This window comes from Austrofundulus limnaeus, unplaced genomic scaffold (genome assembly GCF_001266775.1).
Source record: "Austrofundulus limnaeus strain Quisiro unplaced genomic scaffold, Austrofundulus_limnaeus-1.0 Scaffold293, whole genome shotgun sequence".
NCBI classification, from domain to species: domain Eukaryota; kingdom Metazoa; phylum Chordata; class Actinopteri; order Cyprinodontiformes; family Rivulidae; genus Austrofundulus; species Austrofundulus limnaeus.
Window position 1 is genome coordinate 195,018 of NW_013952695.1, and position 13,490 is coordinate 208,507.

Genomic DNA, 13,490 nt, shown 5'->3' on the forward strand with positions numbered 1-13,490 from the left:
CTTTTATATTTGGTCAATGTGCTTCAGTGCCCTGTTAGCCACAGAGGAAAAAAAGGTTTGGATAAAACAAACAAAAAAAAACCGTTGGTTAAAAAGGTTCAACTTTTAAAAAATATATAGTTTTTTTTAGAACAGAGTCAGTTTTGAATTTTGGTTATAGTGATTCTCAAAAAAGGATGACCTTACCTTATCTTTTTATATTTTGTTCTGTAAGTATCCACATGCATCATTTAATTATTGGGGTTTTTAAAAAGTCGTATTTGTGGTATTAATGTTGTTATTTGAAACTGAAATGAAATGAAATAATCATCTAAGACCAAAAAAGATAAACTATATTAGGCCAGTGATTTCCTTGGCGTTGGGACCTGATTGTGGCTCATGAATGAGGGGAGGGGTATGAAGATCACCTTCAATGATAAAATAAATGTTTGCTATTGGCATGTTTTTCAAATAACTGTTTCAAGGCCTGAAAAATACAATAATAGTAAATAATAGATTAAATAATTGGCTATTGAAGCTGTTAGTTGTTTCTTTTGTTTATWGGCTTATTAGAGGAGTTTCTGAACTTCATCCAGAAATAGTCAGGGTCAAAAGTCCCAGCTGTAGTTTATTTGTAGGTCAAAAAATGAAATGTTTTTGAAACACCACTTTAGACCATCCACTACGTTTGTCCCTTCACAGCTTCTGTAGCTAAGCAAAAGTCCAGGACAGTGATATGTGACATTTCTGTAAAAAAAAAAAGTTAGATTTTTGTTTTTATGCATTCCTTTAAAAAATTATAGTCAAGTTCATTTAATTTACAACAAAAAACTATAAAATTGACCATCACTTCATTTTCTAATATTCCCAAAAAATGCAGAATACCTTAAAAAGTAAAGTGATAAATATTGGACCATTTTTACTTTTATTGCTTTACAAAAGTRGAAAACAACTTGCACATTTAATCTGATATAACATATTGTCTGAATAGTGCTGACTTTTAAACAACTCAGCAGAGCTATGTTCTTAAGGTGTAGTGTTGCAGAGTGTAAATCCTAAACCCTGCGGCACCATTTTTAAATAAAATTAAAACACAAAGAAATAAAGGGGAAAAAAGACACGGTCATATTGCTGCAGGGGCTGCAGAGGGAACGATCTGAGCACTTCCTGATTGTTTGGAAAGGCTCCCGGCCTCGGGCAAAATGAGGCTGGACTGCATGGGGTTTCTTACTATGTGATCTAAGAGAAAGTCAACAGTTTAGTTTTCCTATCGCTGTGTGGCAGGACCCCGAGGTCAACAGGAACACAGGGAGCATAAGAGATAGAACTGCAGAGACCTTATAATCTGTGTGTGTGTGTGTGGTATGTGCATGTGTATATAAGGTTTTAGGGTGTAAATCCTTCATACTAATAGCCTTTGTGTGTGTAAGTGTATGTGTGGTTAGCGGCTGTAAGACACCAAATCATGCTGGACCAATAATCTGTGTGTCAGCAGGCAGCAAAAAGCCCTTCTTCATATATGCTGGAGTCACATACATTCCAAAAAACAAGACAAATTCAACTCATCTTAAACACAAACACACAACCAATATAAACACTATTTACCTGGCTCTCCTTTATCGTAGTACTGATAGGTGCCAATATCTGTATCTGTGGGGAGAGGAGGAGAAAGTGAGATGAACATCTCGCTGTCAGGGAAAAGCAGAAGACAGATCAGCAATTTCGCACCGTGGGATAAACAATCGCTATCAGCCAGTGGCTTGTCCCGTCTGCCAGCACCAGGGTTTAGATAAGACCCTGTGTGGGAGGTAGGAGGGGGTCCGGACCTGAACGGAAGGGCATGCTGAGGGGTATTAATAAAGACAGGAGTGCGCCTTAGCCCCATCCCACCTGAGGGGCAAACTCTGATTTGTAAACATGCAACATTTGAAAATCTGCAGACGGCGACAAAAACATGCGACTGACATATGCAGAGCATGCAACAAGCAGTACACACCGGCTGACAGATATGGACACACACACATATAGACACACACACACACACAGAAACGGCTGAGCAGAGGCGTTTTTCTGAGTGTGTTATTCCTGCAGGCCCAAAACCATAAGCAGCAACTTTTAGATTTGCTCAACATATTGTTTCTTTATCGCTCTGCTGCTGCTGCTGCTGCTCCTGAGGCCAGGTCATACTAACACAACACACAAACACACACCTCCTGCACCATATAGGGAAAATACTGCTATACGAATTACTTCTGTTTGTTAACGAGGATTTGTGGCAAAGAAACAACAAGGTAAACCGAACTTTAATCACATCACTAAAAGTCTATACAGAAGCCTGGAGCCAGTATATTTCCTGACTTGTGTTTTTATTGATAACATGAATGGTGAAACTATAAGTAATCAGTCAGACACAGTTGTCCGTTTATTATCGGATAACATGACTCTGAAAAATATTTTAATCACGTTCATTTAAAAAAAGCAATGACATCAAATGGATCGTTTTTTGTGGCAGATTCATCTGAATATTCTTAAAAAATGATGACACAAACTCRAAAATATTCAAAATATTATTGGTAGAAGTCATCAGCCAAGTTAGTCACAAATGAGCAAAGCAGAACGTGAATGTTTCTATGTTTGCCCATCTTTTGTGATGCCTCTCTAGCCAAATAAACATGCATGAAGGCAGAAAATCCTAACAGCAGTTTGTTCTGATTGACTGGAAGAAAGAAGCAGTTTTACCTTCGGAGCTCTCATTTAAAATCTGTACAATGAATAAACAGCTTGTRCACAAGAATGTACATTTGTATCTCTTTTTTGTGACAAAAAAAAAGCTATTAGGGTCTATGACATGTGTGCATTGTGTGTATAGGTTGCTGTTTTTAGTCTGTATTTTGTTTTTAAGTAAATAGGCGCATCACACTTTAGAAACTACGTCTTTCCCCTCAGATGTATACATCTATGATTTTCTAAGATAGCACAAAGCATAAAAAACTAATAAGAATATGTCACCATCAGACTTTTTCATACACGACACTACACACACAGATGTAAACAAACRCATTTATACACACACACAGCCTCTGAGAGACACTATCTTAGCCGAAAGCTCAGCAGACTGTGAAAGACAGGACAGAATAGAAGTTAGGAGAAAACAAGAAAAATGTGAAAAAGAGAACTTCCGTTTGACAGGAGAGATGGACCGATAGGAGCAGGGTACCAAAGAAAAGGAAAGAAACTACCAAAAAAAAAAAAAGTCCAAGTAAAACTGTACTCAGTAACAAAGAATCATCACTGCATGATGACAGGTGTTTGAAAGCACTGATGCTCTTTACTTCTAATAGTTATTTTAAAAGATTTACACTTAAATCAGTTGTGGAATTTTAACCATCTTTACACCATCCTAAAAAGATGATTATATGTTATAATTTATTGTAAACATACTGTGAAGTCTGGACAGATTTTAGTCGTATTGGTTGCTGATTTTCATTTGTTTAAAGAAACAGTTTTCCAATGAAAATGAGTTTAAAACGTGGAATGTCTGCTCTAACTGGAGTACATTATAGTGATGCGTAATGAGGAGCTGGATGTGTTCCTAAAGCACGCCTGACGGCCTTAYAAAAAACCTCTGCAAAAACCATATGCTGTATGTTTTGGATAAGTTTTATCTAGAAGTAATGGGCCTCATGCAAGAGGCATCSGTACGCACAGATTTGTTCTTAAGTTGTGCGTACGAGTGATTTAGGAGAATTTGTGGCATTCACCAATGTTTTCGTATTCTACGATTTTTTTCAGATACGAACAAAATTCACGAGTGGTCCAGACCTGTCGTATATTTTATGAGCAGTCAGTCTGCTGTTATCCAGAYGGATTTTTCTCACTAATAACTTTATATTCCAGATATTTCGAGTTGAAAATAAATCCCACTCCATAATTATGTTGACAACAGGTTATTCTGTTTGAATTGGAATTAGATTTTAACGACATAAATTGATTAGATWAAATTAAATTGGCTTTTAATGCTGTTGTATAACACTACAGTATTAAAATGAAGATCACAAACTAAAAACCAAATTAAATTAGGCATTTATTCAAGTTTGGAGACATTTTAAAATGTGTCTTTTCAGAACCGCATCTGACACTTGTGACGGCCGGGAAGRGGGGGACCATACTTCCTCTGAATAAATGAAAACTATGTAGCACAGGTGTTTACACTGAAATTAAAAATATTTGACCAAAGAAAAACCAGAGCTGGACGAGAGAGAGATGAATATGATTTACATTTTTATTTCTGTGACTGTACGACCCACGGGAGACACGACATTAACAGCAGTCATTTCATTCCTCAAATTTAAAGCAGATAATTCCAAGTTTACGCTGCTAAAAATGACATTTTTATTTTATTTTCATTTTTGTGTGGATCTCTGAGAGCAGAACTTCAATCTCTGAACTCGTAAAGTTCTTCTTTTTTTACTTTGCGATGTCATTTATGAATGGACACTTCCTGGTATGTGGGGCAGGAAATGTATGTCCTTATATGGTGTTTTTGGGGTGGCAATTATGTAAATAACCTCTCCGCGTGCACGAGCAGCTGGATACGAACAGGTGTAATTCATTGTGTTTACGCAGCTCATTTACACACTTTTCCTGAAGATAGAAGAGTTTGTTGAATCTGACGTGACATGTTCGTACGAACCCTTCATATGAACAAAGTAAGAGAAATTTAGGATGAGAATATGAACATGTTCTTGCATGAGGCCCAATGTCTTTATTCTTAGTGAGGAGCCTAACAGCAAAAAAAAGTTATATAATATGTTTCAATCATAGTCCACATGTACAGTCTAAAAACGTTTATTAAATTGCACAAGTAAAAAAATGCACAAATACAATTTTAAGAGGCCAAAAATGTCAAAGCATAATGCAATATTCATAAAACSAGGGCATGAAAAGTACAAACAGACAAGGCGAGGAGTGACGTTGAGTAAGAGTCAGATACAAGTGGGCACCATGTCTGAAAACAAAGTGGGTGTTGACAGAAAACCACCGTAACAAGGCAGAGTGAATCAAAAGAGAAAAGGAGACAAGGAGAGACTTTATGAGAGCGAGGAAGATTGAACACGGTGATAAAGTGGTACCTTTAACTTGGAGCGAGCTCTTGGTGGACCACAAGTGCAGCTCAGCCAGGCAGAACGCCATCTGATGGAGGAGTGTAACCCGAGTCTGCGGCTGGGGACAACAGAGGAGGACAAGATGGAGAGTGGGTTGAGGTGGTTTGAACACAACAACAGATGAAACGACAAACAGACGAAGGGTCTGCCTAACAGGGGTGYAAGAAAATATTGATACAMTGAAAYGTTGCAATATTTAATTTCCTGATATTGTATCTAAAAACACTGTATTGACTTTTAATTAAGGCTTAAAGGATAGAAGTAGTAAGATGCAATGTGAAATACAAATGCAGTTTTCATTGTTGCTCGTGATTACATCAAACTAAATTAAAATTAATCAGATTTTTTGCATGTAATGTATCGTGTATTTTTTTTTTATTTAGACCCTTTTGGAGACAACATGTCAAAATATCGTCTTGCATACAGTATCGCAATATATTGCGATTTATCATTTCGTGACATTTGTGTCATGATATGTATCATATCACTAAACTCTTGCCAATACAAGCTTATTGGCTAAGCTCTGAATTATTAACAAAAAATTTTAAAAAACATTTTTTTGTTGTTCTGAATTTTAATARAGCTGAGAAGAGGTGAGTAAATGTGCTCGGACAAAATAAACTTAAAACAACCAGGTTAATGTGTGTGCACAGGTTTGACAAGTGCAGAAACTGTTCTGTAAAATGTTAATATGTTTGCATGTTTTTTTTTTTTGTTTTTTTTTTGCATATGCACACTTCTTTTCAAAAACAGATGAGCWGAGTATTTATTTTGTAAATAACTGTATAAATATGGATGGACGCTACAGGAGTTGGTGAACTGGTGTTTGCAGCAAAATCAGCCACGAGTGTACTTCTTAGTAAGAAGCACAACATCATACTCCTCTGCAGCACAGCCTGCTTCACCTGTTACACCTGTATTTTTATTAGCATGGTAAAAAATGTTAATTGTTACTTTTTAAGTGAATTGTAAAGAAAAAAGAGACAGACAAGAAAACAAGAGCTCAGACTGACACAGAGACAAGGTCACGACACACATCATGATCAGTGACAGACACACACTTTTGAGCAAACAGCTGAAACAAGGCAGGCAACATTCTTCCTATCAGCTGAGCTAAATAACTAGGAGCATCTTAAAAAGCTGTCCATCTCTCCCAGATTTAAACGTCTTTCTTGTTTGAAATTTATGGTTACAACCATTGTCATGTCTGTTCTCATCTAACAAGCATCAGAACAATTTGCCAAAGTCTATTTAGGGTAAACAACAGTTTACTGTACTGACAAGCTGACATCATGTCCGTTTGYGTAAAAGGTAGAACTTTATCAAGGAAAAATTCAAACCATTAAAACACCAAATAAGAGGTAGGGTTAGTAGTAACAACCAACCAAGGTGCTTCACAAGAAAAATTAAAGAACCTTCACTAAAATGCATATTACCATCCCATACAAATTCTTGTGAAGATATCCACACAGCATGCTGAACCTAAGCAGCTGCCACACTTTTTCTGATTTCTGGCTAAGTTGCTGTGGGTTACCTATGTGTGTACAGACTGTTCACAAAAGGCTTGGTGACAGATTGGGGGTGTGGGGGGTTGAGATTATTGTATCCTGTCTTTACACTGCTAAAGAGACTCCTTTAACATCAAAGGAACGAAGGGAAAACACAAGACTTTGCTTTCAAAGACGGTCCACAGGAGCTACGACCTTGTCTGCTCTTTGCATCTCTTTCTCTGCCCTCCTGCCTCTGTCCCCTCTGGGTGAATACGGAGTGTGAGAACATCTGTGGGTGTGTCTGCGTACAAAGAAAAAGTTCATCTTTTTTCTCTCCTACGTTTGATTAAGATAACTTTGAATGTAACAAAGACAGATCTATTTGAATGTGAAAGCATCAACAACTGCAAAGTTAAGTGACTAAAACAACTTGAACTCGGGAAAGAAGTCAAGTTAGTTAAAAATCGACTGGGAAACGGAGAGCGTGGAAAGATTCGGAAACATTTTGTCAGACATCCGAAGAATCGGCTCTCACACGGGGGAGCAGCTGTCTGGTCAGAGGCAGTGCTAGCAGTGGTCKCATCACTGCATGAAGAGTGACGGGATAAATTACAGGGTTAAAGAGCTGCCATCGGGTGACTGACACGAGGCCATCACAGACTAGTGTCATTCTCCCACCCTGCAGCACACAAACCTTCACCTGACATCACACGCGAGTAAATCTGCCACTTTGCCCGTCTCTTCTGCTGGTCTTTTTTAAACCCAAACTTATCATCTTTCTGTTTACTTTACCCCTATTTTTAATCACTGACTGAGTTTTGGAATGTCAGACTTTTTTCGCAAGTTGATCTGTCAGTGATGCTTTTAGCTACTGCGTGGTCTTGTTTTGGATATCGCGGGAAGAACCGGAGCAGAAACAACATCTAGAAGTAGGAAACAAAGGAAAGTAACTTCAAGTCCATATTTCCCTTTTTGATGTGGTGTGCACGTTCTGTCATGTTTCAGTAAGCACAACAAGCATTCGACAGGCACGCAAATCTGTCATGTGTGCTCTGATCTCACATTTTTGATCTACAAAATGTACTCGAGTAAAAAATAACGTCAGAAGGGTGCACACTTTAATTCTCTTGCATAATTTTCTTCTGAAGTTTTGCTATAAGAGATATATGCTTTTAAATCCTTTATCCCATTTAAAATCATTCAGTTGGGGTCTATATAAATGGAACTGCAATGCTTTGGTCTCAATTCCTCCTTATTGTAACCACACGACACAAGCCCCTCTTTCACTCCTTTTCTGATGTGTCTCAAAGCAGTTTGTTTAAACACCGTCTCTTTATATCCAAACGAGGAGCTTCACACCTCACTTTTTCCAGATCCCAGAGTGGTCCATTGTAGTTTGATAGAGAGGGTAACGTCTATCTAGCGGTGCAGGAACGTTTTATTAACAAATTAATTTAAAAATGTCAACAAGGGAAGACTTGTCCATCCAGCCTTACATGTTGGAGCCACAGGCTGACCCAGAGCCAGAGGGGACTGAAGATGACCAAATTGTAGTTGGTAAGTCCACACTTTATTTACAGTAGAAGTTCTGTCGCAAATACTGTAGTTCAGAGAACATCATGGCATGCAGGAAAACACCTGTCATGCAATCAGAAGGAACACTGCAGTCTCAGTGCAGGTCTTCACCAACATGTTGTCACATTGCTCGCTTTTTGTGAGATATGTTTTTATCTAACATGAGCCTCAACCAAATGAGCATAAAATCTCTGAACTCTGAGGGTGTTTTGAACATACACTGCTGCTTTTTCTCCTCCTCCTCAGAAAATATAACGGCCAGGGTGTTTTTCTAACAATCTGACAGGTGTAGGGGTCACCTCGAGTGAAATAATCAAGAAAACCGTCTTGTCACCTCAGGCCTCTGAAGGGACCTTTAAAGAGACAGAACTCTGTTCTGGTCGAACCTGAATTTGGGTCACAACAGGCTCACCTTAACTTATAAAAGAGACATTCTCTTTTTCTTAATCAGATGATAAACAGAATAATCTTCTTTTTGTTTGATTTATTTTTCACAAGCAGCTTTCAAGCTGCAATACTTCCCCTTAGATATACAAACACCAACAACTGGTGCTAAACTTGGGTGCAGTTTGTATGAATGTGCCCTCCTCATTCTACATCCTTGTTGCACTCAGAATATACTTTTTCCAGCGTGAAAAAGCACTACCTTTGCTTTTTTTTTTCTGTCAAGACAGTTAGCAAAAAGCAGTTTGAAAAAAACATGTGTACCCTTGTCAAGATTATCGTGATCACCTGTGTTCCTCATCTGGTTCTTTGTATGGGTCATGTGTCATGCCAGATGTTTGTATTATGATGATTAAGCACAGAKACATGCACTGTTACACCCCTACTTTGTACTCTATGTGTCACAAATGGTGCCTCTGAGTTTTAGTCATGTTCGGGTAAAGTTATACGCTTTCCATTTCCACTTGTCTGTCTTTTTTTTTTTCAAAGCCACTCTATTTCTGTGGTTTTGTTCAGGACCTGAGGCAATACAGAACCTGACCCGCTGTGGAGACTTGCTTTTTTCCGAGCCGAGAAGCAGTTAAAGCCTTGCGGTGGTGCAGGCACTTATACATGCACGCAGTAGTGCACACACCACAACCCTCAGCTCGCCGTGAAATACAACAACGTCTTCTCAACTGTCCCATTACAAGAATAAAAGTTTGAGGGAGAAGAGAGCAGGGCGGGCAAAGTGGCGCCGAGCAGAAGGACGAAAACCTTTTACTCGCCAAGTCTCACAGGAGCCCATCATTCATCGGCAGAGGAAGAATAGAGGTGATGGACAGGCAGAACAAAATGAGGCAAAGGTAGTTCCATTCAAGAAAGATGACAGGTACAGTCGCCTTTGTACATGTGCATAGATGTGTGTGTCTCTGAGGTTTGAAGTACGTATCAATCAGTAACTAAATGAAGGCGAGTGATATGGCTGCTGGGCAACTTCAATGTCAAGTGAGAATGTGTRCAAACCAGTGTGTGTTGAAGAATCACTAGTTCAGGCTAAAAAGGCACAAGAAGGTGAGGAGTTGAAGAGTTCGGCAGAGAAACTGAGCAAAAGAGGCGTTTATGTCCCCTAAGGTTAAACAAATCAGAAAGAAAGAATGCAGAAAAGCACAAACACAAAGTACTATGTCTGTACCAGTTGTGATTAACAGCATACATTTCTCAGTGCTTTGTAAAGGATACTGAACCAGACACTTCAAATCCTTCCAAGTAGTTACAGCTTCACCTAACAGAGGCAACAGGAACAGCAGGAGTGTTTGATGCATATCCAGGCAATGACTGGAGTCCGATTTGGACATCAAGATAATCTGTATCAAAAAGGCAATTTGTCATCAAATGAGGAGCAGAGAGACAAATTTCCCAGGCAACAGGAGGGCACGCTCCCCTCAGAAGCTTCCCGGAGAGCAATTGATGGGAAGGTTGGTGGTTTAACTGGAGGCTGTGCCACAACAATTATTTCTACCTGTATTTTCTCTACATACTCAAGTTATGATTGTCAATGAGATGCAGACAACACAAGAACAATCATCATTACATTTCTGAGTGGGAATAGCAGTGACATACATTCAGGAGCCAAACAAGAGAAAATAGAATTCTGCGTCCCTGTCCTTGTGTTTGCTTCTGCAAGAAGTAAACAAGAAAAACAGAGACTCACAAGTAGACAGAAAGATGAACGAATCTTCCTCTAAGCAGAAGTGTAAACGTCATTAGAGAAGGTAATGGATGGAGGAAGGTGGSGAAAAAAGGTGGGTAAATACCTCGGCTCCCCACCTTCAGAGGTATTTACTCACCGCCTAGAGCAGAAACTCAAACACAGCATGAGTGAGAAGTACCAGAGAGTGGAAACAGAAAATACATAGATGTTGGCAAAAATCAATGAAATCAAGAATTGATTAGGGAGAAAAATGATGAAAAAAAAAACTTTTAAATCAAGGATGGTGCACGCAAATAGGTTTTTATTGAAACTACAATGGCAGCCTGTTGAGTTGACTAATCCATGGAAGTGTTTGGCYAAAATAAAGAGTGTCTTGTCCTGAATCAAAGCCCAAGGCCAGGAAAGATAATACCTTTGAACTAGCAGGAAAACTACCGACTAACTTCAACGATTTTCTCTGGGAGGATGTATCTAATGAGCCTGACCCCGTCACATCAAAGAGGACCCGTGTCCCACTGACAGCAGTTTTTATGTTGTTGGAGATTTTCTTCAGTTTGGAAGCTTGTGGTTTGCCCCTCACCTCCTGACAAACACATGTATAAAGACTAAACACATTGAGTCATACACAAGCTCCAAAAATAAATTAAAATAAACAGCAATAAGTCACGATATGAACACTAAACTCTGCATTTTTCCAATTCATTTGCAGCTTTTACAGTATTAATTATGATTGTGAACCTCTCAGAGTTGTTTCTGAAGTATGGCGGTAGATAAAAGAAAAGCTGTGTGAATTTGGACTTTCTTCAGTGATTTTTTTCCCCTCCGGAACCCCATATGTTACTAGTTAAAACAAATTTTTTGAGAACTTAGCAGAAATTACTTGTGAACATAACATGAGGGCAAAACAGTTCTCAATTTACACAATCAACACATAGCAATATTATTCATTTGAAGTTGTGAATTTGCTCCAGTTTTAGTGGCCAAAACAATAATTTTTTTAGGCTCTCATTAGTCAACCTTGTGGGAAAAAAATTTCTAACTCTATATCGTAAATGCTACAAAGTAGTTTCAAGTATGTGTATTTTTAAGTGAATCCAATGGCAGAAACGTAATGTGATAGAGGTTAGTGTGATTTTGCAGCTGAATGATGCAAAGTGAACAGTTAGTGTGTTTCTCGTACCACACAAGGTACCATCAACAATAATGCCTGAAGCAAACGTTAAATTTTTTAACTTTTTTCAAACCATCTAAAAATTGAAGATGCTACTTTGAATAACTTTTACAAGATAAAGTATTCATTTATTTTATAGCAGTTTTTTTTACAACCACTAACATTTCTTTCTTTACACTTGCAAAGTTTCAGAATGAAAATGCCTGTCACTTTATATATATATATTTTTCCATCTGCACATAAAGCTGCGGTAAAACCTTTCTGGAGTCCACAACCACCATACACTTTCAGGTACACACAAACAGACCCRTCAAGGACTCAAGAAGACGAAGTCCTTTAAAGTTGTTGTCAGATGCACAGACTGAGAGGGACCCTTGCAAAATGAAAGGTCACCATGAACATCCCTGAGACCTCTTAGTGGTCTTATTTACCCGTCGCACACACACACACATGCTGTCTGTCACCTCCCAGACGAGGCCATGACACCTCGGACACCTCTCAGCGGGCAGCGCCTCCTTCTACCCATCTGTCTCTCTGACAGGTTGACACGGCACAGAGCGGTCCGAAATCAATGCCAATCGGACCAAGAGGCTTTTTTCCCTCCCTCTTATATGACCTCAGAGATGGATGTTGGTGTCCTTTCACCGCTTTCTTCTTACCACAGTACCCCACTGTCTAGAGAGTGACTTCAAATCTTTTCTAGTTATTTACTTTACCTGGCAGTCATTTACTTTCTCATTGTAGGGTCAAACATCTTAAAWGAAATGAATTGAGATAAAACAAAACATCAGTTTTTAAAAGCAAGTATGTCTCAAGTTAAAAGGTCACCCACAGACAGTATTTTCTTTTTTCTTTGTTTGCATTCAGTTTAAAATTYGTCTAAACGACTCACTCTTAATTAGTCTAACAGTTGAAACAGAACCGATGGCAGGGAACTGGCACCTTGTTTTAGGTTTAAGCATCACAACTTGGGTTTGAAATCATTGCGTAACAGGATCTTTTGGTCATTGGATTTTCATTTTAGAAACGGATATTAAAAAACAAGAAATGAGTGGTTATTTGATTTTTGTTTTAAAATACTGAAATTAAAATTAAAATACAAAGCGAAAGCGTTTCTCCTTCTTAGTGTCAAAATGAAATGAACGAAATTTTTAAAATGACTTGAGTTTCATTTTCTGTTTCAGATAGCGAAAATGAAAATAACTTTAAAACTGAAACGAAAAAAGGCTTGTTTGTTGTTTTACGACTACCTATTCCCCCACCAGAAGGGGCGCTCACCTGGCAGTTCAGCATAATAAAACACAAATTTCTGTGAATAAAAGGCTGAAACACAGACGTGTATGTTCATAAATGAGTTGTATGATGACTGTCGCTCTGTGACCAAAGGCTGCAGAGATACTTCATGTGGCTTTTGGCCAAATAAATCTCTTTTACTGAATACATGTCGGCTACTTCCTCCACTTCATCTCCATTTCTCTAAATAAAAAGGAAAACATGACAACTTTTATTTTATTAGTGTGTTGGACAGTTGTTGTTCTGTAAGCAGAAAGTTTTTTCCCTCCAGAGTTTTTACTAAATCTGTGCTTTTTTCTGTCAGTTCTCATCCTTTGAGTGTTCCTTTCAGCGAGGGATTGGCGATACTACAAATTTGATATCAATCTGATACCAAAATACTTAGCAAATATATTTAATACTGAAGTCAGTATCAATGCTTTTTACTTGTAATGGGATGTTTATTGAATAACTTTGATATTGCGAGGTTATTCAGGATATTGTGGTGAAACAGATTATTTTAGGGATACAGCAAGTTGTCACGACCTGTCGTGGAATATGAACAAACAAGCCTTTTTTCATTTCTGTCTTAAAGTAATTTTCTTTTTTGCTGTCTGAAACAGAAAATGAAACTGAAATCATTTTTAAAATTTCGTTCATCCCTTTTTGACACAAAGAATGAGAAACGCTTTGTATTTTAA

General features: G+C 38.2%; 1 protein-coding gene across 1 annotated transcript in view; it reads right to left on the reverse strand.

Annotated features, from left to right (window-relative positions):
* wdpcp (WD repeat containing planar cell polarity effector) overlaps positions 1–13,490 on the reverse strand; it is a gene marked incomplete in the record, with an annotated part of 96,646 nt that overhangs the window by 68,230 nt on the left and 14,926 nt on the right. Inside the window, 2 exon segments of the mRNA XM_014021444.1 lie at positions 1,585–1,629; positions 5,112–5,202. Of these exon segments, the coding sequence (XP_013876898.1) occupies positions 1,585–1,629; positions 5,112–5,172 (106 nt within the window).